This window comes from Danio rerio, chromosome 5, assembly GCF_049306965.1.
Source record: "Danio rerio strain Tuebingen ecotype United States chromosome 5, GRCz12tu, whole genome shotgun sequence".
NCBI classification, from domain to species: domain Eukaryota; kingdom Metazoa; phylum Chordata; class Actinopteri; order Cypriniformes; family Danionidae; genus Danio; species Danio rerio.
The window spans coordinates 60,941,052-60,966,070 of record NC_133180.1 but is presented as its reverse complement, the minus strand read 5'-3'; the positions used below and the strand labels follow the sequence as shown (position 1 = coordinate 60,966,070).

The window sequence follows — 25,019 nt, the reverse complement described above, 5'->3', positions numbered from 1 at the left end:
TAGTCCCGACTTCTGCAGCGAGCAACGCCTCTGAAGCGGCGCTGACGGATCCACAATGCAGTTCTGCAACGCCTGACGTCACCAATTCAAAGTGAATGGGAAGCGTTGATGCCGACGCCCAGTGTGAATGTGGCGTCAGCCAAACAAAGCACTAGCTAAAGCTAAATAATGTTCTTCTACACCTCAGTCTATTGAATTTGTCATACAAGCTGGGGTTTTCTTGATTTCATTAAAGTAAGTAGTAAAGTAAAAAAAAATTTCCATGGTAAAACATAGTGTTGAGATTATGAATATATTCCATTTTAAATATTAATGGAAACACAAAGCTTTTAAAGGCTAAGTCAAGCATCTGTGGTTTCAGTGCTGTGATCAATCATGATATCTGAAAGCCCATTACAGAATGCTACAGAGATTAAGTGTTTAAGTGTCATTAATGTGTAAAACTGGTATAGGAAGTAGAGAGGTTAAAACTAAGGCTGTATAGGCTTACAACAGTAAAATATGATCACTGTACATTAGTCTGTTTTCCACCTAGTTTATCATCAGGATCTAAGGTTACAGTTTTGTGGAAGATCGAGCTATGCATCAACAGAAAGGGGGACTTTATGCAAAAACTCTTTAGTTACTTTTAGAGTCTTTAACCTTATTTGAAACTGAACACTAATCACACTGCACATGTGCGTGCAGTTGTTATCATTGAAAAAACTAAGTTAAGAATTGTTACACCAAATTGAATCAAACTGCAAAATGACTGAATTTATATTTTGTCTATAAAATGTTTTGACACAAAAATTAGCTTTCTGTCAACAGTCAAACCTCACCCTCATATCATTTCAAGCCCAAAAGAAATGTGTTCAATTGTGAAACATGAAATGAAGATATTATTACTGAATCCTGAGAGATTTTAATCTCTGATTTGAAAGTCCAACCTACAAAACATCACAGTTCAAACTGTTTTATATGAACATTGTAATGAGTTGATCCCATATTATCAATTCATGTAATAATAAATAAAAATATAACTGCAAGCAGCAATTAACGGGGTTCAAGCGTTTTAGCAGCGTTAGGAGTCTGTAATTAGTTTACTCGACAATTAAATAAATGATTAGAGAATTAGAGTTTATAGAGTGAGCTAACAAAGATTACACTATCCAAAAAAGCAACTTCAGTTTTTATAAATTGACATTTTTAATGAACATTTTAAGCGATAGTTTTTATATCAAAGTATTGTCAAAGTATTCAGTATAAGCAGCCCTATGATATCATGTGTAGCTCAAGTCATGGCACCTTAGACAAAGACACCGCATGTCAAATTTCTATTTAATCAGATAAATGGTTACTCTGATACAGTGATTTTTCAATGTATAGCGCCACCATGTGGGCAATGTCATCAAATTTCATGCTATGACCTTAGATTGACCTCTTGCATATGAGTAACAACTTTGGTGAAGATATTTTAATCCATTTAAGAGTTATGGCCATTTTAGCTCTTCAAAATAAAAATTACAAAAGAGCAGTGAAAAAAGCTATTAGTGATCTCCTACTTTCATCTAGTGGCCACGGTGTAATTTATTTATTTGATTACAGCCAATTTGGTGTGCATAAATAAATCCCTTCTATGAATGAGCATGTTATTACTATATAAAGTTAAAATTTTGTATTTTATTTAAAATAAATAATTATCTACAGAGTAAAAAGTGTGACAAGCTTTGACTAAATTTGACCATAAATGTATTAAACGTGTTTATGTCAATTTGGGATTCAGAATGCATTCTTTGCTTCTGAGCAGATTATACTGCCATCTAGTGGCCACAGTTGTAATTTTTTAAAATATGTTTTAAAACAAGGTGTTTAATTATAGAACCAGTTTTTGCCCATTAGAATTATTATGAAGAGGTAAACTGGGACTAAAATAGATTTTTAATGCATAACAGTGTTTGCATCATGTCAAAATGTGATTCAGAATGATCCTAAATGCGATTTCTATTACTTTAAACTCTAAAAATGTAAAAAACGGTTTGCAAATGTTGTGAACAAATAATAAATGGTCTTGTGCAGACATCTAGTGGTTAAATATGGTAGGTGACAATTAAAAGTCTGTGTTATAGTGGTTAAAAATGTAGAATATTAAAAATGTGTTTTTGAGACCTTTAAAACATCCAAAATGAACAAAAAAGTGTAACATGTAAATAATTTGTGATAAGGTTGTACTAAACTTGTAAAAGTGTGTAAATAAAGCACATTTACTGCTTTTTTTACACAATTTTAGCAAGTTTTTAGGACCATTTCTACTATTATAGCGCACAAAATTTAGCATGCTTCTTCACATTAATATGGCACATGTGCGCACCAATTTCTGTGATGTTTTGAGTTTTCCTTATGGGTTTACAGGCATGTAGGTTCATGTGGACATGCGGCTTTTGTAAATGAGCCTGTTACAGCTAGCCAAAATGAAATGTTCAACTTTTTTTGATAATTATTGATCTACTCAGTCCAGAGACACTAACAACACTGGTTTCGTTGCAATTGAGCAAAAAAACAGGGACTATTTCGCAAAAGTAGGTTTTTCATATATTGATGATTTTTTAATGAACGATTTGAGTTGCAGCTGTGGTTTTAGTGTCAAACAGTTTAGAATAAGCAGACCTATCATATGATATGTATTTTGTGTGGCTGTGGAAAACTTTGTTTAATAACCAATCAATTACAACCTCTAAAAACACAAAATCGCCCCCTAGTGACTGATTTCTTTCAAAACTCTTACATACCTCTAGGACCATGAGTCTAACATGCCCACCAAGTTTCGTTTTGATCACTCATCGTTAACCTAGTTTAATGGCTGCTCAATTTTAATTAGCTAAAGGTGGCCATGTTTTTTGAGATAAGCCAGTGTCCTTATAGTATGTCGTGACAACTTGGTCAAAGACACTACATGCCAAATTTTAAGCTGATTGGATAAATGGTTGTAAGGTTAGGGTCATTTTATGGTTTTTAAACCTTATAGCGCCACCATGCACTGTGACCTCAAATTAACCTTACACATGTTTGTACCAAGTTTGGTGATGATATCTTATGATATCTTATGATATCTAAAATACGATGGGACCATTGTTTTTGTTTACATCCCTAAAAACTGTCTATATGGCCATATATAAGGTGGACATATATTAATTCATTTATTTTCTTTTCAGCTTAGTCTCTTTATTAATTAATTAAATATTTATTAATGCCATTTTAGCAGCAACCCAACACTGGGAAACACCCATACACTATTGCATTCACACACATACACTGCGGCCATTTTAAATTATTCAATTCACTTATAGAGCATGTAGACTTTTGGACTTGGACTTGGCTTATAATTCTGACTTCAACAGTATGTACATTAGGGTAATTCAATTGACTGAAAAAAATATATAAGTAAACAGCCATTTTTGCAGTATTTTGAAATATAGATTGTATATCTAATATATCATTTAAATTTCTAAAATACAAATACGAACTTCTATGTCATTAATATTTAATTTGCATAGATTTCCATATATCAGATTTCTACAAGGTTTTATTAACATACATTAATCTGTGCATATACACAAAAATATACAGTGATAAAATCAGGCATGAAAATAAATGTAAAAGTTAATTTTGCATTTTGCATTTTTCAGTTGTATGGACCCTTTTCACTGTTTTAATGCGTTTAACAGTCATCAGCATCTTACATTCTTAAGTTTTTAATATTTAGATAAAAAAAAAAACTATGAACATTTATATGCATTTATGAATGTATTATTTCATCTTTGTTTCGAATTACAAAAAACTAATTACCGCTTATGCGAGGTGTTTGTAATGCAGAATCTATGGGACTGAGAGTAAATTTGATGTTATTCTCTCCTCTGACTGTCACTATCAGTCTCACAATTTTTTTTACCTTTTTCTGAAAGTCTTGATATCACCATTGAGGAGTTTTTATTTTATTATTTGAGCAAAAGCATTTGTGTATTCTCCCGTATTCTCCCGTTCACTGTGCTCTAAGTTTTTCCAAATATGACGACTTCCGCTACTGCGAAACTTGGAAATTTGAAAAGGGTCTATTTACACTGTTTGATCGTTGCTCTTGTTGTAAGGTGTAGTAACTTACTGCTTTATAAAATACAGAGTACCATTCTCTTCAGAAGACTATTAAACCACTTAATTCATATGGATTACAGTTCAGCTTTTTTTAACATCTCTTCTTTGAAGTCTTGTTGAACTACATTCTCAATGGACAAACAGAAATGTTGCATATTTCGAGGATATACAAAAGACCTACAGATTTGAAACAATGTGAGGATGAGTAAATGGATCAATTTTACTTTTTGGGTAAACAACTGCTTAACAAGTCATTGCATTTGTGTACCGTCTATATACAATATAAACCACAGACAGTCTAACAGGACTACGATAGTGTGTGTTATACTAATTTCTACTTCAAAAGCAAACAGAGTGTTACCTCGTGGCTGGTTGAGAGAGGAGGGTGTTCGCTGGAATTTAAGGTCCAAGTGAGCTCTGGGGTCGGGGAACCTGATGCGTTACATATCACTGTAGCATCACTTCCTGCCATTTGACTAACGTCAGTGGGGAATACCTCGACACGTGGATGCTCTGAAAAAATAACACAATTTTCATGTTTGCAAAAACGACTTTTTAATACATTTTATAACAAATAGTTATTCATAACAGTATTTTCATTTTCAATACCACATAAAGGCAGAGTGAGTCTAGACAGGGTTTTTGCTTTTCCTCCTTCCTGTAGACACTGCAGAACGTCTCTTTCACTGTCATCCAACCAGAGTTTGATCCAGATGTTCTCACATGCACATTGCAAAGGGTTCCCAGAGAGCAACCTAATGCAAACCCAAACAGACTTCAGAAACAGAAAGATGCAAACAGCACAGTGTACATGATGACAAATAGACAGTAAAAAACGCTTTTTCTAAAGAAAGTTTGATGTTTGAGAATTAGAAAATAAAAAGGGCCCCTAACCTTTTCAATTATAACACTTTTTAAAAAAAAATTCTGAACTGTAACTTTAATACTTCCTATGGTGTGACATAGACGAATTTAAGACTACTTTTAATAATACAGTTAAGGTCAGGGGTATTAGCCCACCTTTGATTTTTTTTTCTTTTTTAAATATTTCCTAAATTATGTTTAAAAGAGCAAGGACATTTTCAAAGTATGTCTGAAAATATTTTTTTTCCTCTGGAAAAAGTCTTATTTCTTTTATTTTAGGCTAGAAAAAAAGGAGATTTTATTATTTTTTTTAAAAAGGCTAATTCAGAGGGATTAATAATTCTGACTTCAACTGTATACAAATAGCATGAAATCGATTTTCATCGAACTTCATTGTTGGATATCTTAACATAGTGCTATATATTTTAAATTAAATTATGAATAATATATTTTTTCTCCATGATTTCTCAGACTTGTTCATTTTCAATAAACATGGATGTCACACCAAAGGATGACAAAACGTTATTAAAAATTTTATAGTGGCTCTAAAAATGTTAAATGTTTGCAAAAATTCTGATGCAAAAATTTTACAGCTGATCATGGGGCTACACAGGGGGCTACAGTCACGTGATCTTGGTCTTGGTTTGTTTAAAGATTTCTGTGAAATTAAACAATTTAAAATCAAAATCAAGTTTTACAAATGGTTTTCAGTGAGAAAATATATTGTTTTTATGTTTTTGGTAATATGTGGATTAAAAAACGATTGCATTTTACAAGACTAGCCACTTAAAATCAGGCCTGAGGTATTTATTAACGACCTTAAGATATTATAATTTATTAATTTAAGAAAATTGTCATTTATTAAAATATGCTTGAGAGAGTCATACAATAGGACAGTTTAGAAATTTGGCTGAAAAGTAGGGCTGCACGATATTCGAAAAATCAAGCATTGCGATTTTTATTTTATTTTACGATATATATTGTGATGTTTATACAATATCGGCAGCTAACCTTACATCTTTATTTGGAAAGAATTTATCATGTTAGATAGATTGGGATGATTCTGTTGTGGGAGTGCATATAAAAAATCAAATAAACTATCTATAACATTTTTAGGTTCCCTTGACAATTTTTAAATTGATCTGTTCTATTTATAGTGCATTTCTGTATTTGCATGTGTTGTGAGTATTTTCATGCATAACGGTCTATAAATACAGTCAAGAAGTAGAAACAGTTGAAAAAGTGTTTTATCGTTTTCTGAGTCTAACTGTATTCAAGTCCATTAACTGAAAATAAAAATAATTAAATAAAAGGAATCATTGTTAAAGTCACAAACGGTACAATTTCTTAATGCTTTTAAGATCAATATACAATCACAGGCATCAAAAACCCATGCAAATGATGAAATATAATACAAACTCAACATCCTTCAATGTGACTCTTGCAAATAATCACATTGAAGGACATGCTAAGTTGAGTTTATATTATATTTCATCATTTGTTTTTGATGACTATTGCAAATAACCACATTGCGTCATCGATGCTGAAACGATATATTGTGCTGCCATACGCAAAAGTATTAAATAAAACAGCAGTTTTTAGTGGTCCATGGAAGGCAAAGACGTGTGTAACCATTCACTGTACTTTAAACACATTTTTGTCATGTGTGACAGTGCAATATCACGTTAACAACCCCCACATATAGTGTAATATATGTATTTTTAGTAAAAAAAAGATCTTACAAAGTTGATACGTTTGAATTCCGCATTGCCATCCAAGAGAGTGTTGATAAGTTATTGTCTCTGAGATTCCTACAGGAAAGGACAGAAACAAACATTTAAGAAAACTATTAAAAACACTGACCAAGTGACCTTACTTGGTTTAATTTTAATAAAGTATTAAAAACCAGACTCACAGATATTGAAGCTTGGAATTGTTGAAAAAGGCCATGGTAGATACATATGTCAGGTGGGTATTGGTCACTGTTCTGTGTAAGACAGTATTTGCTTGCATAAGTCATGTTAATGGCATTAGCATGTAAATAAGTGGGGAGAATTTAGATCCTTACAAATTCCTGAGATTCGAGTAGAACTTCATGTGGTCCTCGTTGATTGTAAATAGCCTTTTTTGATTTGATATATATCTGTGGAAAAGAAATAAATAAGTCAACCCCTACATACAGTACGTGTACAAAACCGTACAATCACGTGTTTGATGATTTGACTAATTGTTTTTTTTTTTTGGTTTTTTTTGTCATTTAATGGAACATTCTGTAATCATGTTCAGAAAACATGGCACTATGGGGATATATGGGAATATGGACCAACAGTTTATAGTCTGTGAGCTTTTTGTGAACTCTTTACTGTGATTTAATTTAGTAACATTAGCCTTATTTTTATAGCATTTGTTAATCTTTGTTAACATTAGTAAACATGAAATTGTTAGTTTGTGTGCAACTAATGTAAGAAAATACTAATTAATTTTAGTAAACTTTAGCTTAAATGAATACTGTTTAAGCTATGTTTTCATTGTTGGGTCATGTTAAATAATAATAAAACAATGGTAATGAAAAGTGGGTATTTTATTTGTGAACATTAGTGAACAACATTAGTTAACTATAAGAAACAAATAGTACTAAATCAATTATGAACCCAAGTTAATGCTAATTTCAATATTTAAAAAAGCATTAATAAAACCAAACATTGTTTAAGTTAGTGTAAAGTAATAGATTCAAGCTAACTTAAACTTACAATGAACAGCTGCATGTTTATAGAACTGATAAATAATCATTAATACTTTTACAAAATGTTTATTAAATGTGTATCATTTATTGTTGGTTATGATCAGTTAACATGTTAACCAATATAAACAAGTGAAACATTATTTAAAAGAATTACAGAAATGTTTCACCAGATATTGTAATGTTTTTGGAAGAAGGCTGCAGTAAAATTAAAATATTCTTACAACTTAAAATTATAGTTTTTATTGTAATCCTAACCATTCCTACAGAAACAATTCAAATAATTGGTTGCTCTGGAAACATTTCTTATGACCATCATTGTTGAAAACAGTTTGCTTATTTTTGCAAGGAAATTGATACATTTGTTTTTGACAGAATAGCAATAAAAAGTTCAGTAATTGTAATAGAAAAAAATAAATGTTAAGTCTTTATTGCCACTCGGAACAATTAAAAGAGGGGTTTTGCAGTAATGTCATAAGAGGCCATTTCAACCTTTAATTAAACAGTCATTTAATTAATCGTTTATTTTATTTACTGAACATTTTCCTCAAAGAACATATTGTGGAAGGAAAAAATATCAATGAAACCTCTAAAGCAATGCTGAACCTTTATGAGTAACAGCATCCTTTTTTAATATAAGCTTTTTCTTCCATAATAATATTAATGATCCTCGATGTTGATGGTATTTTGGGATTTTTTATTAACATGGTAGCTACATTTGAGGATTAAATTGTTGAATTAAACCAGAATACAAACTCAATCAAGTTAATATAATAGTAGAATCGGCCTAGCATGGTATTAAAATATGTATAGAGAAATAAATATTGAAATACGTGCAATAAAATATTTGAATAATAGTGATTTCAGTGAGCTCTAACAGACGAAATAGAGCAAAATTTTAAATATCACTCAATATGATTAAGGACTAGTCTTCAGAGAGAAGCAGACGCACGTAATTTGACATTCCTTTATCAACCCGTCACCATATGAACACGTTAATGAAGGTTAGCGTGAAAAAGCCATGATTTCACTACAGCGCGCACATGCCTGGAGTGAGTCCGGTGAGCCGTTGTCGTGGAAACGGAGTGACATATTTGCGTAGGCGCCGATGCCTATTGCTCTGCGGACACGTTAGGCTAACCTACTCCCTGACTAGCATACTCATGCAATAATACACGAGTAAAACTTAATTCCATAATGAAATAACAGCTGTTTATTAGCGCATCCTTTACGGCAGGCCTAAAAGCACCCCCCACCCCCCTCAAGCCCCAAACCATTTGACGGTCTCTCAAGTCGGCTAGTCTGTCAGTGCTGCTGCCTAATGCAGACACTGAAGCAGATCAGATCAGCACTGATAAAGCTCCATTAAGCGGACGCTAAATCTACACCGATCTGCATCTAATTTCGTTATGCGGTCAGTTTATAAATTTTAGTGTAAGTCGATAGGGTCTATTTTTCCGCTCCCCCTGTTCTGGTACAGAAAGTCAGCCGAGGTGAGTCAGCAGCAGCCGCAATAAATTATTCTTCAAATGACCATCATTATAAAAAGACCCTTTGGATATGCAATCAAGTCAACTTCTTGCTTATTTACCGTCGCCCCCACCCCTTACAACCGCTATCATCCTCTTTCGCGCACAGACACGACACATGATGTCTGTTGCTTGTCATGCTGGTCTTGTTTGATATGAGGAGCTTATATGCAATTGTACGGCCAAAAAATGACTACAAACTCCAGAAATATCCACATCGGTGGCTTGTTGTGGATGTCATAGAATAGCAGTGCACTAACTTATTTTGGCCCTCGACGGATTGAGGAATCTACCCACACACTCCTCGCGCGCACACGCTCACAAACACACACACACACACGCGCGCATGTTTTTTCACGCATCCGTGAAGCTGGAGCAGGTCTCCCGGTGTATTTCTCACTAAAGCGCTCCACTTACATATCCGTGATGTTCTCCATGTCAGACTCCGGCATCAAGACAGGGAAATCCTCGATCCCTGGTTCTTGATCGATACACGAGATCCTTGAGGCATTGCAAAAGCACGACACAGGACAAGCCGAGCTGATCCTCAGCAGCCCGAATAAAAACCCACACAACCCCCAGCAAGCCATTCCACGAACCCCTGCGGTCATAGCAGGTCTAGCGCGGTGCGTTCGGCGTTGTGTAGTGTCTTGTAGTATTTTCAGCAATTCCGAGATGAGACGCCGCTGCTGTGGGATGCGCAAAGACGTTGTGCGCGACGCCAGACTGTCATGGAGTGGCCTTATCTGGTCTCCGCGAAAAGGTGATACCGCGACGGGGAAATGTCCGCGTGGTGATACGGTGCGCTGTCCAGGATTTGCTTGTTCCAGACGCGGTGGCAAACCGTGTGGCCGCAGGCTGTGTGTGTCTACGGGCTGCGGTGGTGACGCTGACGTCTCACATCCAGCGCTGGGGAAGAAAACAAGCGAGACAGTGTGCGTGTGCGCGCGCGTGTGAAGAGGCAGCAGCGCGTACCTGCAAGCGCCTATTGATTACCGACCGCATCTCCCTCAGCCATCGCTGTAATTACATGTGGAGGGGAACGTTAAAGATGCTCTCAGCAATGCCAAATCGGCGACAATCGATCACCTGTGTTGTCATGGGGCCGATTTTTTTTTTATTGTTGTTGGAGATTTGTGTTTATGACAGAGATGGAGGGGTTTGGAATTGTCTGGAGAAGGCAGTTTTTTTTATTCAATTTACTTAATATTTCATTACCTATTATTATGTTTATTACAATCTCAGCTGGCTGTGTTGCATTTCCATCTTGCTCTTTTCAACAACACCACAACTTCATGAATAGCCATTACTGGAGTGTGACGTGCTATTTGACGCACAAGATGGGCTGCATCTAAAAAAAAACTAATTCTAAACAAAATGCAAGGATTTTTTTCAGTCTAGCATTCCAGTCACAGTGTAATGGAGACGAAATGACATGAACAATATGTAGATAAAATTGATCAAACTACGCTTTTAAATTTAACAATTGACTGCAATGCTGGTATTCCTGGTAAGTCCCTAGCCTATTTAGAGCAAAGAGTTCCATCTATATAAAGCTTTTATGTTTATTTCAAATGCTTACACAGAGGGGCATTAATTTATGGAATTACTACAACACAAGCCAAAATGAGCCGAACTGTTATATTTCAACCAGGAGAGGGCGACATATGCATTCGATTATGCAACATATTTCACAGATTTAACTACTTGATGTTGCCTCTTAACACAAAAGATGAAGTTCCCATCAGATTTTAATCGCAAAAGATGCAGTAGTATTAAATAACGATAATTAAAACGATGTTGTTGTCTAACAACGTAACGTTAATGCAGATTGACAGTTTTTTTTTACATAAACGTTACATTAGACCTAACGCAACCAACCCTGTCAGATGTAAAAGACCGACGTGAGAAGTCCTGTATCAGTTGTTAATCGTTAACTTCAAATAGTGATAAAACCGTCTCTTAATTTATTGCAGATGACTATGCGGTGACAAGCTGTTAACTCAGGATAACGAGACAAGAGCGCTTCTCAGTTGCTATGACGATAACCTATAATGTAAGCGAACGCTTTAGGGGCGGGCTAACATTGAATAACTGACAGTCCCTTAGCCCAATTAGATTCTTAGAATTTATATCGACAATCTTTTAAACCAATAGAGCTGCGCGTTTGCGGTAGGAGTAGCCAATCGCGTAGGTAAGAAATGCACCGAACCCTACAATGAAATCAAGACAGAAGGCGTAGAATTTTCGGGTGAAAATTGGTGTGACGGAAGGGCTGCCTGCAGGTTAGTAATATATTTTGATTCTTGTTACTACAAAGACACTTTCGTTTGCAATATTAAAGTTATATCATGTAGTATTAAATCACAGAAATGTCGATCGTTAGTTACACCAGATTAAATGCGTTACCGTGGTGTAAATTAGCCAGCTAGTACTTAGCTAGTGCTAAGCACTTCTCAAAATGGAGAGTTTCCTGCTGATCAGACGCAACAGTCAATGACAACCACTTTCCCTACTGTCTTGCCAAAGTACAGTGCTGTATACGAAAACAATCGGTTTACAAATAAATAAATAAAAGTTATTTGAACCAACCGAATTCTGTGGTGTGATTTTACTCGCAATAAGAATGAAGTTGGCAAAACAAGCCATTTTGTGCACACATATCGCAACCGCAAAAAAAAAAAAACGTTTAGGTATATTGTACAAAAGATTGTTCAGTTATAGTGCACAATCTTTGCATGTGTTCCTCTTGTAAAGTTCCGTAAATATAGCAATTTTGTTCATAAGTGAACGCTAATGCCGTAATGGTTACGTTAACTGTAACTGTATGGCTAGCAGGCTAAATGCTACTTGCGCACCATTTTGTAGCATTGGGCCTTGACACAGCCCTAAATCAGTCCTTATACTATAAACCCGTGTAAGTGTTACTTAACGAGACGTCGTTTTTAGTAATTAAAATAAGCATATTCGAGGTTTAATGTTAAAAAGGGACTTGATGACCAAACGACGCGTTTAATATTAAATTCATATTGTTGTTGCGTTTTTTAGTATTTAGTATTTTCTTTATAAATAATCGCACGCGTAGCATTTCAATATTGTATTTTATTCAGACAAGAACGCTCATGTTCGCGAAAAATTACTAAGATATTTTATCAAATATTTTCGACATAACGTTTCACTGTGAAAAGTACTATGAAACTACCGCCGGAAAATAGTCGAACTCTGCATCATAGCATTGTCATCATTGCATCGTGGTATTGGCACAGTCTTGCTGAGAAATGACATGCTTCGGAACTGAACAGGATAAAAATGTAGATCCATGAGATTTAGTTTAAAACCGGAAATAACTCGGTTGTAAAAAGTTGTTTCTGTGGTTTCAATTGTATGACCATCATGTCTTGAGAAATAATATTAATAGTTATAATTATTCATGAAATAACTATGTAATCATTTATAGCTAGAGTGACAAAATATCCGTGGTTGGCAAAGGAGAAAAAAACATCTTATATTGCTTGTTGTTGCTGTCAAAAGCACAAATTCTCACTTGTTAATATTAGTATTTTAGTATTTAATGCTAGAAGGCTACACATTATTTAATTGTAATATGAAATATGATATATGATGTTTTTGTTTTTCATTGATATCTCAAATGATTATATTGACTTTTTAATTACTTTTTAACATATAATATTAATTTATTTTCATATTACACAGTCCTGATAACAGTGTTTCACTGCTACCTGATTAAACCAGTTGTAAATTATCTGGTCATTAGAGGTTTTGAGAAATATATAAGGCCTTGTTTGATGTAAGCTTAGAGTCATTTAAAAAAGCAGCAGACTTTTGGATTTTGGGCAACAGGAAACTATTATTAAATTAGTCCTTTTACATTATTTGAATCAATAACATAATGTCATTTACTTTAAGACCCAGAAAAATGTAGCCTAATTATTATTTTAAGGATGTTTTTGAAAATTTAATCTGTTTTAACTCCTGAGAGTTTGTCTCTTAGAGTTACTCGTCGAGGACAGCCTATTCCAGTTTCACGGCTGGCTGAAGACAATGGAGACAGAAATTGAGCAGCAGGACGAAGATACCACTTTCAGTAACACTGACACTAACGGTAATGCATCAGAATAGAGTGCAATAGTGCCCATGCATAATTTTCTGTAGTCTTTGTTTTAGATGTATTTATCATGTAATCATTTTATTAAAAGTCTCTATTAAAGAATCATGAGTCACACCGATCAATTTTTGGCATTAGGAGTGGGCAGCAAAATTGACAAGGTTTGCTTTTCATAACTTTGGTGAAATTTTCTTTTAAAAATTTTTTTCTAACACATTAAAAATGTTTCTAATTGATTGACACAGATATTTTGAGAAATCAATGAAAACAATGCTTGCCTGAAACTTTAAAATGGAGACCATCATTTGTACAAACCAACTATAAATGTGTGGGACTACCACTGTATTACCTCCTTACACTTCATCTCACCTGGGCAGACCATAAATACTCAAGTGTTACACTGAGGGGAGTGTTTGCACCAATAGATTAGTATTGCAATCGTTGCCATTGATTGGCTTGCTCTTGCTCTCACCTTTTGTGCACTCTTGCTTGTTCAACCATGAGAAGTGGGAATAGGGAAGTATGATTTTTGGATAAAAAAATACGCTGTCATGCGTGCAAATAGATTTTTAGCATTTGGCCTAGTGGCTTATGCTTAATGTCTTCTGTAGCAAATCCACTGATGAAGTGGATTTGCTGTTAAAAGACATGTTAAAAGTTTAAGGCAATTTGTCCCTGGAACATCAGCACCAAGAAAGCATAACCCAAGCTGTATCAAACAAGAAGTCTGTGCAGCATGTGTTTCTGTTATTTCTCACTATGTGTATTTGTTTATTGTTTATTTGTTTTAATTACACTTATATAAATAATTAATTTAACATAATTTATTTGTAATTTCATTAAATAGTTTTTTTTGTATTTATTGTTTTGAAATAAATATTTATTATTTTATTTGTATTCGTTTTTATAAATTTTTATTTGTTTTATTTTTTTAAATATGCATTTACTATTTAATATATATATATATATATATATATATATATATATATATATATATATATATATATATATATATATATATATATATATAGAGAGAGAGAGAGAGAGAGAGAGAGAGAGAGAGAGAGAGAGAGAGAGAGAGAGAGACAGAGACACATCTTAATTAACCTTTAAAGTATATTATTTAAATTTTATTTATGCTGTCTTCATCCTTGCTGCTGTTTTTTTGCCATTTCAGTTTTGTAAAAATAATCAGCTTATGCTGTAGTTAAAAGGTAACATAATTAATAAGGTGAGTCCAAGAGTTTTGTTTATTTAATTGTAAATTTCTGTTTATTTACAATTTTTAAAAAATTCTATAATATGTAAACAAAATTTATTTCTACTACTTTTATTTTTATAATGTAGAGTTCTATAGGAGGCACTTTCGCAGGCTTAATCATGTTTCCGACTTTTGAACGGACATTTGTAGTGGGATTCTTGGCCATCTTTTAAATTTAGTTGAAATTGATTTTGGACTTGTTTTGTATCAACCAACATTAAGAAATGTGTCATATTTAAAGAAACATTTATAGAGATTTCTATGTGTTCTCAAATTTTGTGAGAAAATCAGCTGCTGTTTTCTGGTTGTTTTGAATTTCTTGGTTGCACTTTCTCAGAATGATCAGTTTAAAGAGCACCATCTTAATTGTTGTTAAGGCTCATGTGCCAAATTTGCACTCCCTCAGGCAAGCGCCCTGCTGAGGACATGGATGAGGAACAGGCATTCAAACGCTCCCGCAATACAGATGAAATGGTAGAACTCAGGGTGCTTCTCCAGAGCAAAGTAAGTGTGATGTAAATGTTCACGTTTCTTCTCCATATCTTTAATAATAAAAATAACTGTTTTAACAATGGCTGCTTTATTTTCAGAATGCAGGGGCTGTGATTGGAAAGGGAGGCAAGAACATTAAAGCTTTACGCACAGATGTGAGTATAAGAACACACTGCATCCATACCATGAACTTTTGTGCAGTGTTTTCTAATGAAGCAAGATTACTGACAGCAAATTCAAATCCTTTGACCAACAGTTTTCATGAACTTTATCAGCAAAAAAACACAAATCAAGTCAGATTTGATATCCCACAAATCAAAACTCATGATGCCAATCCGTCCATTACAATCCCATTGAAATCCAGGAAATATTTTTATGCATTTGATCTTGAGGGCAGATCTTCCATTTTTGTAGCTATAGGTTGGCTCATTTGGACAGACAAGCTCTCTGAAATGAGATCATTTAATGAGTCTTTGACTTTACCTATTAAAGGGGAACTACTTCTCGACTTTGTTCTTGAAGGCATTCTCTTTCACTCTCCCCGACTTCGAAAACCCAATTACAGATGTCTTGACTCTTGAGCTGACCCATAGTCCTGTGTGAAACACTGTTGCCCAGTGGTTCTACTTTAAAACTGTATTTAGATCTGTCCAGCCCTGTTTCTTGTGCATTCATTGCCAAGTCTCTTCAAAAAAGAAAAAGAAAATTGGACAGTAGATTAATGAGTAAAGCCTTGTATTCAATTAAAATGTATTCCTTCTCCCCCTCTTCCCTCTCCTTTACTTTTTTTGTTTGTTTTTGGCCACCTTCCTCCGTTGCCCATGTACTGGATCGACTTGCCCCTCCTGCGTTGCCCATCTTGATGTTGGCCCAACCTCCGCCCCTGAACGCCCGCCCACCTGACACCCCGGTTGGCCCCGCCCATAAACGTGCCCCTCCTTAAACGGGCACCTTACTTGACATCATGCCCTTGCCCAATGCCAACCTCCACGACCAATGCAGTACAATGCCAGTGTATCAGTCCCAGACAGCAGTGGCCCAGAGCGGTATGTCCCACCAGTTATTGCCTCACTGCCTGATTAGAAAGAGAACACATGTCTTTTATAACCTGCCTTCTGTTTCATTTTAACATTTTCACACATATAGTCCCCCTCCCCTTTTAAGAAACGTGTATTGTTCCATTTGAGTTAATTTGGTCTTAATTTGTTTGTTTTTTCTATATATTTGTATATATGTATTCTCTCCTTTCCCAACAGCCCATTAAGTCTTTGAATATAATTTGCGAACTTCCTTTGTCGCACAGATGTGTATATAATGAATCACTTCTCCTCGCTCAGATGGAGAGGGAGAACACACTCCTATTATTCTCTGCTGATTGAAGTGCGTGAATTAGGGCTGGGTGGTATGACAATGTTTTTTTTTTTTTTTTTTTTTAATGATGATCATTTAACAACAAACTTTTACTCTTTTTTTTTTTTTTTTTTAATAAAATACATTTTATTTTATCTTCATAATTTTAGTATTTTATTTTTGAAAAATGTAGTTCCCCTTCGGGGGGAACTTCAGCACTATAAGTGGATTTGATTTGTAAAATCCACGCATTGGGAGGTTCGGTTCAGAAGCTACTCGTCTGAAAGAGTATTGAACGGGCCAATTAAGAATGAATTGGCAGCGCAAGCCTGCGCAGGTGAGCGGCATAAGCAATCAACTGAGTATATAAGCTCACCTGGCGCCAGCAGACGCTATCCTTTTCGCTTCAGAGACTTTCTGATCGAGTCGATGAGGGTTCCTCCTGCTGTGACCAGCGATTCTGAGCGAACGAGAGCATTCTCCCGGTCCAGAGTGTGTACACGCAGTGGCAGACGGTCGAGCTGGGTTTCTCCCTTGCCTGGCGTTCTTTGGGTCCGGTCCTCCAGAGCGGTGCGTATAAAGTTGCAAACTTCACAGAAAGAGCAACACAGTCGTGCAGCACGTCCTTATCAGGACGGCGCTCCGACTGTGCGTTTCTGGATGCGGTGGTTTCCTGTCCTCGGATGATGGGCGCGGGCACTGCGTTACATGTCTGGGGGTCCAGCATGTTAATGCGCTGCTCGCGGGCAGTTCATGTCGTCATTGCGATGCCATGACTGTTGCGCAAGATCGCGGTTAGCCTTTGCAAAAGGGTGAACCACCCCAGTTGTCCCCTGCTCTGCAGCGGGCACTCGGGCAGATCTGAGGGTTTCAGCGAGAGATAATCCGTCGCCCACGGGCCCGCGGACCTCCCGCTCCTCTAAGCGCTCCATCCAAGCTTCGGGCGGGGGAAGCGATCCGTCTAACAGATGGTAGCCCTTACGCCCGATGACACCGGAGACCAGATGTCCACCGCGGCATCGGAGGGTGGGCTTTCATTGTCCGATGATGATCCAGACCCGCTCGCCCCCTTCGGGCTGGTGAGCGCTGTCACTACGGATCCTGAAACGGACATGTTAGCCGTGCTTTCCCGGGCTGCTTCGGCCGTGGGTTGGAGATGGTTTATCCCCCAGCTCCGCGGCCGGACCGACTAGAGGGGCGTTCCCTTCTTCCCGGAGGTGCACAGTAGGCTCACGCGGTCTTGTAAAGCACTTTTTTCTGCTCGTGCTGCGTGTTCCTCCACCCTAACCACTCTTGACGGTGAAACAGCCAGGGGGTATGTGGCGATTCCTCAGGTTGAGTGCGCGATGGCGGTAAATCCGCGCGGCGCCTCTTCCTGGCGGGATCCGCCTCGTCTCCCATCCAAAGCCTGTAAGTTATCTACCTCCCTCGGAGCTAGAGCTTACATAGCTGCGGGCCAGGCTGCTTCCGCCTTGCATGCGATAGCCACCTACTAGCGCTACCAAGCGCAGGCGCTGGCCGAGCTGCACGAGGGTGGGTCCAACCCAGGCTTACGAGCTTCGCACCGCCGCCGACTTAGCTCTTCGGACTACTGAGTCCGCTGCGTGTGCGTTGGGGAGGACGATGTCCACATTAGTGGTCCAGGAGCGCCACCCCTGGCTGATATGCGCAAAGTCGACAAAGTCCGCTTTCTTGACTTCCCCATATCCCCAGCCAGGTTCGGCGACACTGTCTGTGAATTCACCCAGGAATTCAAGGCGGTGAGAGAGCAGTTGGTGGGTGATGTCTTATCGGCGGTCCGTAGCCCGCTCCGCCCGCCGTGCCATTCATACCTGCTCCTCGCCGAAGGCGCCCGCCTACGAGAGCTGCTCCGCCCCCGCACACGCCTCAGGCGAAGCGAGCGCGTCGGGCACCTCGGAAGCAGGCAGCCCCCCTGCCCAGAACGCCGCTAAGTCCGGCAACGGACCGCGAAGCGTCCCTGGGACAGGCCATCTGGAGAAGAGGGAACTTGCTCTTTCCCCGCTGGAGGGCGGGGCCCCATTTCCAACGGCACTTTTTACTGCCATGAAAACATTATGAAAGGGCACTTTTCACTTCCCCAGATGTGACAGCCCGAAATCTGCCAGTCTGGGACGCTATGCTTTCTAGCTTGCAGATTCGGTGCGTTTCGCCAGTGGCTCACGAGCGCTGGGAGGACGGTCTCCTTTCTCCCACCCCTCGAGCCTCCCCTCCGGAGCTCGGGTTTGGAGTGAGAGCAAATATCTCACCTCCAGCTTTTCCGTGGGACCCGCGAGCTTCCTGGATCAGCACACCCACTCCGCGCTGCCCCACTGCTGGTACGTCAGCGATTGTAGCGATGAGTCCATTAGCGAGAGCTCTGCCTGCCTGGTTAGCGCGGGCCAGCTCTTCGCGGTGGCTCATACGCACAATCAGACTCGGCTATGCGATTCAGTTCGCGAAACGGCCCCCCAAGTCACGGGTGTGTATTCACCAGGGTCAGCCCCCTGTCCGCCCCTGTCTTGCGAGAGGAGATTGCTGTCCTCCTGGCGAAGGATGCAATCGAGCCGCTCCCTCCAGCCGAGATGGAGAGTGGGTTTTACAGCCCACGCTTCATCGTGCCCAAAAGAGCGGTGGGTCACGGCCAATCCTAGATCTGCGCGTTTTGAACCGCTGCCTGCACAAGCTGCCGTTCAGAATGCTCACGCAGAAGCGCATCCTCCGGTGCGTTCGTCCTCTGGGTTGGTCTGCAGCATTAGACCTGATGGACGCGTATTTCCATGTCTCCACTCTTCCTCGCCACCGACAGTTTCTGCGGTTTGCGTTTGAAGGTCGAGCTTGGCAATACAAAGCCCTCCCCTTCGGGCTCTCTCTGTCTCCGCGGGTCCTCACCAAGCCCGCGGAGGGTGCCTCAGCGCCCCTTCGGCTCGCGGGCATCTGCATACTCAATTTCTTTACGACTGGCTGATTTTTGCCCTCTCTCAGAGCAGTTGATTATGCACAGAGACAAAGTGCTCTGGCACTTCCACCTGTGGGGGTTTCAGGTCAACCGAGAAAAGAGCAAACTCGCCCCCGTGCAGAGGATCTCTTCTCTCGGGCTGGAGCTGGACTCGGTCACCATGGCAGCGCGCCTCTCCGGAGAGCGCGCTCAGCTGATGCTGTACTGTCTGAGAGAGCTCGACAGTAAAATAGTGGTCCCACTGAAACTATTTCAGAGGCTCCTGGGGCATATGGCATCCGCAGCCGCTTCATGCCGCTCGGATTATTCTATATGAGACCACTTCAGCACTGGCTTCACGATCGAGTCCCCAGACGCGCATGGCACGCGCGCGCACACCGAGTCTCTGTTACTGCGCTGTGTCGCCGCGCCCTCAGCCCTTGGAGCGACCCCTCGTTCCTACAGACCTGGGTGTCTCTAGAACAGGCGTCCAGTCTTGTTGTCGTTTCAGCAGACACTTCCAACACGGGCTGGGGGGCTGTGCGTTGCGGGCATGCGGCTGCGGACCTGTGGAAAGGTACCCAGTTGCATTGGCATATCGCCTGGAGCTGTTGGCAGTGTTCCTCGCTCTCCACCGTTTTTTTCCGGTGCTGGAGCGGCAACACGTGCTGGTCAGGACGGACAGTACGGCGGCGGTGGCGTATATCAGCCGTATAGGGGGTATGCGCTCTCGCCGCATGTCTCAGCTCGCCCGCCGTCTGCTCCTCTGGAGTCATCCGCGGCTGAAATCGCTGCACACCATTCATATTAAGGCAAGCTCAACCGTGCAGCCGATGCGCTCTCACGGCAGCCTTGCGTCCTGGAGAATGGAGACTCCACCCCGAGTCTGTTCAGCTGATATGGGCGCGATTCGGGGAAGCCCAGATCGATCTGTTGCTTCCCCCGAGATCGCTCATTGCTAGTTGTTCTTTCCCTGACCGAGTGCTCTCGGCACGGATGCACTGGCTTACAGCTGGCCTCGGTGCACGCGCAAATACGCGTTTCCCCCAGTGAGCCTGCTCGCGCAGTTACTGTGCAAGGTCAGGAAGAGGACGAGGAACAGGTTGCTGGTTGCGCCCCTCTGGCTCAACCGGACCTGGATGTCAGAGCTCTCCCTCGCGATAGCCCTCCCCTGGCAGTCCCTTCGAGAGAGCACCTACTCTCTCAGGGACAGGGCACCACCTGGCACCCTCGCCGATCTTTGAAGAGATTTTAGACGCGAGGAAGACTTAGGTAACCTCAGATTGCGGTGGCTAATACCGTCACTCGGGCTAGAGCCCCCTCCCCGAGCGCGCCTATGCCCTGACGTGGAGTCTATTCACTGAATGGTGTGTCTCTCGCTGAGAAGACCCCCGTAATTTGCCAGATCAGCGTTGTGCTTTCTTTACGCCGAGAGAAGCTGGAGAGCAGGCTGTCGCCCTCCACACTCAAAGTTACGTGGCTGCCATCTCCGCTCTCATAACGCGGTGGCTGGCAGCACCGTGGGAACGCATAACCTCATCATCCGGTTCCTCAGGGGCGCTAAGCGAATTAATCCTTCCCGCCCCCTCTCATGCCCTCTTAGGATCTCGCCCTCGCTACACAAGCCGCGTCAGATCCCTTCGATCCTCGACTCAGTATCTTTCTGTCCCTGAAGACAGCTCTGCTGGTCGCGTTGATATCGATTAGAGGGTCGGGGACCCGGAGGCATTTTTCGGTCAGTGACTCGTGCCTGTAATTGGGCTGGCTTCTCTCACGTCCTGAGACCCCGCCCGCGATATGTGCCCAAGGTTCCTACCACTCCGTTTTAATACGAGGTAGTGAGCCTGCAAGCGCTGCCCTCGGAGGAGGCAGACCCAGCCCTTCTTTATTGTCCAGTTCGCGTTTTGCGTATTATCCGGACCGCACTCAGAGTTTAGATCATCTGAGCAGCTCTTCGTCTGTTATAACGGTCGGCAGCAGGGAAGTGCCGTACCGAAATAAGTTCCCACTAGATTGTGGATGCCTTTCTTTCACTATCAGAGCCGAGATAAGCCGCGTCCCCCGAGAGCGCGTGCGCACTCCACTCGGAGTTTCGCATCCTCTCGAGCGCGCGCACGCGGCGCCCCTCTAACAGACTTCTGTAGAGCTGCGGGCTGGGTGACACCCAACACATTTGCAAGGTTTTACAATCTGCGAGTGGAGCCGGTTTCCTCAAGGGTATTAGGTAACCCTTGGTGATTGAGGAAACAATTCGGTAGGGTGTTGAAACACGCTTGCTGCGCCATTTTCCCTAACACGGAGATACGTGCGCCTTTTTATCTGTCAGTAAAGTTCCCCGTCAGGTGAGCCCTGCAGATTCCTCCGTGGCCCCCAGCACTGACTCAGCGGAGGAGTCACTTGCTGGCCCACTACGTTGTAGGTCTGCCCGCTGGTCAGCCCGCGTTTTGGGTAAAGGTGCCTGCTATGCGTGGTCCCCACTAGGCGATCCCATATGCTTATTCAGCCACGGTTAAGTCCCCCCCCCTGGGCGGACCCGTGTCTTCCCTCCCCGCTAACCACTCTTTTGCTATGCGTACTCCCCCTTTTTAGGGCTAGTCCATATGTAAATTCTGCCATCTATCCCCCCTTGGGTAACGGATGGCCTCCGCAGCGTCCTCCCTATCGGGATTGCACGCTTCCCAACGTACTGTCGTATTTTCCTAGAATTATCTAGATGCTCACGACTTCCCAAAAAATATATCTAAATCCGTAAAACTTCTGTTGAAGTAGGATAAATTAGGGCCAGGGACACGTTGGAGGACCGCGCCCCCCATGATGCGGGTGCGTCACGCTTGCTTGACTATCTCCTCATCGGGGGTGTTGGTAAGGTGCAGTCATTATGGCGCTTTCAATGGGCTCCCAATGCGTGGATTTTACAAATCAAATCCACTTATAGTGCTGAAGTTCCCCCCGAAGGGGAACGTTCGAGGTTACTAAAGTAACCCTTCGTTCCCCGAGGAGGGGAACGGAAGCACTATACTCCGTCGCCATAATGACTGTCCCTTAGCTGTTGAAAGTCTCTTCAGCTTAAAAAGGATAGCGTCTGCTGGCGCCAGGTGAGCTTATATACTCAGTTGATTGCTTATGCCGCTCACCTGCGCAGGCTTGCGCTGCCAATTCATTCTTAATTGGCCCGTTCAATACTCTTTCAGACGAGTAGCTTCTGAACCGAACCTCCCAATGCGTGGATTTTACAAATCAAATCCACTTATAGTGCTGAAGTTCCCCTCCTCGGGGAACGAAGGGTTACTTTAGTAACCTCGAACGTTTTTCTTTGTTTTCATTTAGACCATGGGTCACCAATCCTGGTCCTGGAGGGCAGGTGTCCCTGCAGGGTTTAGCTCCATCATGCCTCAACACACCTGCCTGGATGTTTCAAGTATACCCAGTAAGACCTTGATTAGCTTGTTCAGGTGTGTTTGATTAGAGTTGGAGCTAAAATCTGGAGGACACCGGCCCTCCGGGAACAAGTTTGGTGACCACTGATTTAGACCTTTTTGAAAACAAACAAAAATACCCAATTAATCGAAGCAAATAATTTCTTTGGAGTGTGGTTTTGAAAAAAAAACTACCTTAACTGTTTGAATTTGTCAACAAGTAATAAATATATAGTTTTTTTTGTTTGTTTGTGGAAAATTAAGGTTGGTGAAAATGGCCACACCTGTGACAGCTCAACAGTAGAATTGAATGTCAATCTTTCCTCAACCACAAGCAAATAAATTTTAAAATCATTACACTTTATATTTTAGTAATGATCAAAATATTATCAAAAACTGCAATAATATATATATATTTATTAATGACACCCATTTGTTCGATTTCTTTTTAAGCCCCATGCACAGCTCCAGCGACATATGGTGACAAAGCGGTACAATCCCCTTTATTTTCATTTGAGAGCTGATGGCTTTCAGCAACAAGAGTGACCATGACCAAATGATAGTGAGAGAGTGTACATGTGTCAAGTGATTGGAGGCACATGATGAAGGTGCACAAATTATTATATAAAAGCTTTGCAAATTAGACTTTATAATTATTACTAATGGGAATAAAAACTTTATGCAGCCACCTATATCTCCTGCACCTGCTAATGGTTCAAGTTAGTAAACCCAGTCTGACAAGTGTTTCTGCTTTTGTTAAAGATATACAGTCACATAGATTAAGAGTGCATGTAATTGATGGTACACGTTATACACCTTTGTTCTGATTCTCCAACAGTATATTTGTTTTAGTGCCAAGATAACACATTCACTAATCAAAAAGGGAATCAATGCCATTCAGAATTATTACTGGAGAATAGAGGTTTAACAATAATTGTATCACAAGGTTTTTAGTTTAGTATGCATTAGGGCTGCATGATTAAATTGAAAAAAAGATCACAGTTTTTATTTAACCCGACACGTGATCTAAATTCAGCTTTTCTGTAATTCAGCCAATTATTTTTTTAAGGTCAAGAGAGAACCGTAAAGGCGGTCGCACAAGTCTTCCCATTGTTTTACACAACATGGACACCTCCAAATGGTGTTAAAAGTGTCTCATACTATATTTATAATATGTGATTCACCCAATTCACCAAAATGTAATTTTTGTCTTAATGTTATGATGTTTCCGTGGCTGCAAAATCACACTTGAGCTGAAGCACTGCGGTTTACTACCGAGAGGACGCACACATGCCCGTGAATGAAGTATCTACTTAAGTCAACAGAACCTGCATAGGCTGTCAATAACATGTAGTGAAGTTCTAAAAAACGTTCAGTTTTGTTGCAAACTGAACTCAAAGTGACTGTAGTCATTGAGCTTACTCTGCAGTGAAAGTGAAACCAAAAGCGCTCACCTCATTTAAATTTAAATGATCTTCATAAACGATCGAATTTTAGAGTTATGATTACGGACATACAACAACTTTAATCATAAGGTACACACAAAGCAGCAGTCTCTATCTGGAGCTCCTCCATGGGACTCTACACGTGAAAACACTCGCTCCATCGCCGGTCTCGTGGCTCTCAGCACCGCACACGCTCGTCACCAATACCAAGCCAACCAATAACAGCTTATGCTACTTGTCGTTGCAATGTATAGCTAAATTTTTTGAGAGGCACGCGTCGGCAGGGTTGTGCGACTGTGCGAAGGCTGCACCAATGCATACACGTGCACTTGTCACGGTAGTTTAAATCAGTCTTAACTACTCTAGCCTCTATAGTGTTGAATGTAATGCAAAAGGAAATCTGATAATGACAAATGTTTCATGATAAATGGCAAGCATATGTCTCAAACATAATTCAACTTCAGAATTATGAATAGTTGTATTCTGATGTCATCACTTTATTGGCATTGACAACCACAATAAATTTAAAGTTTATTCAATTTCACTATTTCAAGTCTATACAGAATGTAGCGTTTTAACTATCAGTAGACCTACATAAATAGGCCTAATGTTATTGTTTTACCATATGAGAAATGAATATTATAATCGGCAACTGATTAACCTTCGTTAGTCGTGAGAAAATCTTGATCTAAACATTTTTTAAAAATGTGACTTTCATTTTAGCCAGAGTCAT

General features: G+C 40.2%; 3 protein-coding genes across 9 annotated transcripts in view; 1 reads left to right on the top strand and 2 right to left on the bottom strand.

Annotated features, from left to right (window-relative positions):
- The window catches only part of ntrk2b (neurotrophic tyrosine kinase, receptor, type 2b), a 66,425-nt gene extending 56,209 nt beyond the window's left edge, over positions 1 to 10,216 (bottom strand). For 3 of the 4 annotated variants that reach the window (XM_073951016.1, XM_073951014.1, XM_073951015.1), the window contains exons 1-6: positions 9,679 to 10,216; positions 7,061 to 7,135; positions 6,908 to 6,979; positions 6,735 to 6,803; positions 4,738 to 4,883; positions 4,490 to 4,641 (exon numbers count right to left, since the gene is read on the bottom strand). Coding sequence is in view for 1 of the 4 variants with exons in the window: in NM_001197161.2 (NP_001184090.2) it covers positions 4,490 to 4,641; positions 4,738 to 4,883; positions 6,735 to 6,803; positions 6,908 to 6,979; positions 7,061 to 7,135; positions 9,679 to 9,872 (708 nt within the window). In the remaining 3 variants the exon portion in view is untranslated. 4 annotated transcript variants of the gene reach the window in all.
- LOC141385623 (uncharacterized) overlaps positions 1 to 25,019 on the bottom strand; it is a 355,697-nt gene that overhangs the window by 210,946 nt on the left and 119,732 nt on the right. The gene's annotated exons all lie outside the window — the stretch shown is intronic.
- The window catches only part of hnrpkl (heterogeneous nuclear ribonucleoprotein K, like), a 37,130-nt gene continuing 23,595 nt past the window's right edge, over positions 11,485 to 25,019 (top strand). For 3 of the 4 annotated variants that reach the window (XM_009301843.5, XM_073950096.1, XM_073950095.1), the window contains exons 1-5: positions 11,488 to 11,546; positions 13,274 to 13,384; positions 15,055 to 15,152; positions 15,239 to 15,295; positions 16,143 to 16,186. In XM_009301843.5, the coding sequence (XP_009300118.1) occupies positions 13,324 to 13,384; positions 15,055 to 15,152; positions 15,239 to 15,295; positions 16,143 to 16,186 (260 nt within the window). In that variant the 5' untranslated portion in view covers positions 11,488 to 11,546; positions 13,274 to 13,323. 4 annotated transcript variants of the gene reach the window in all.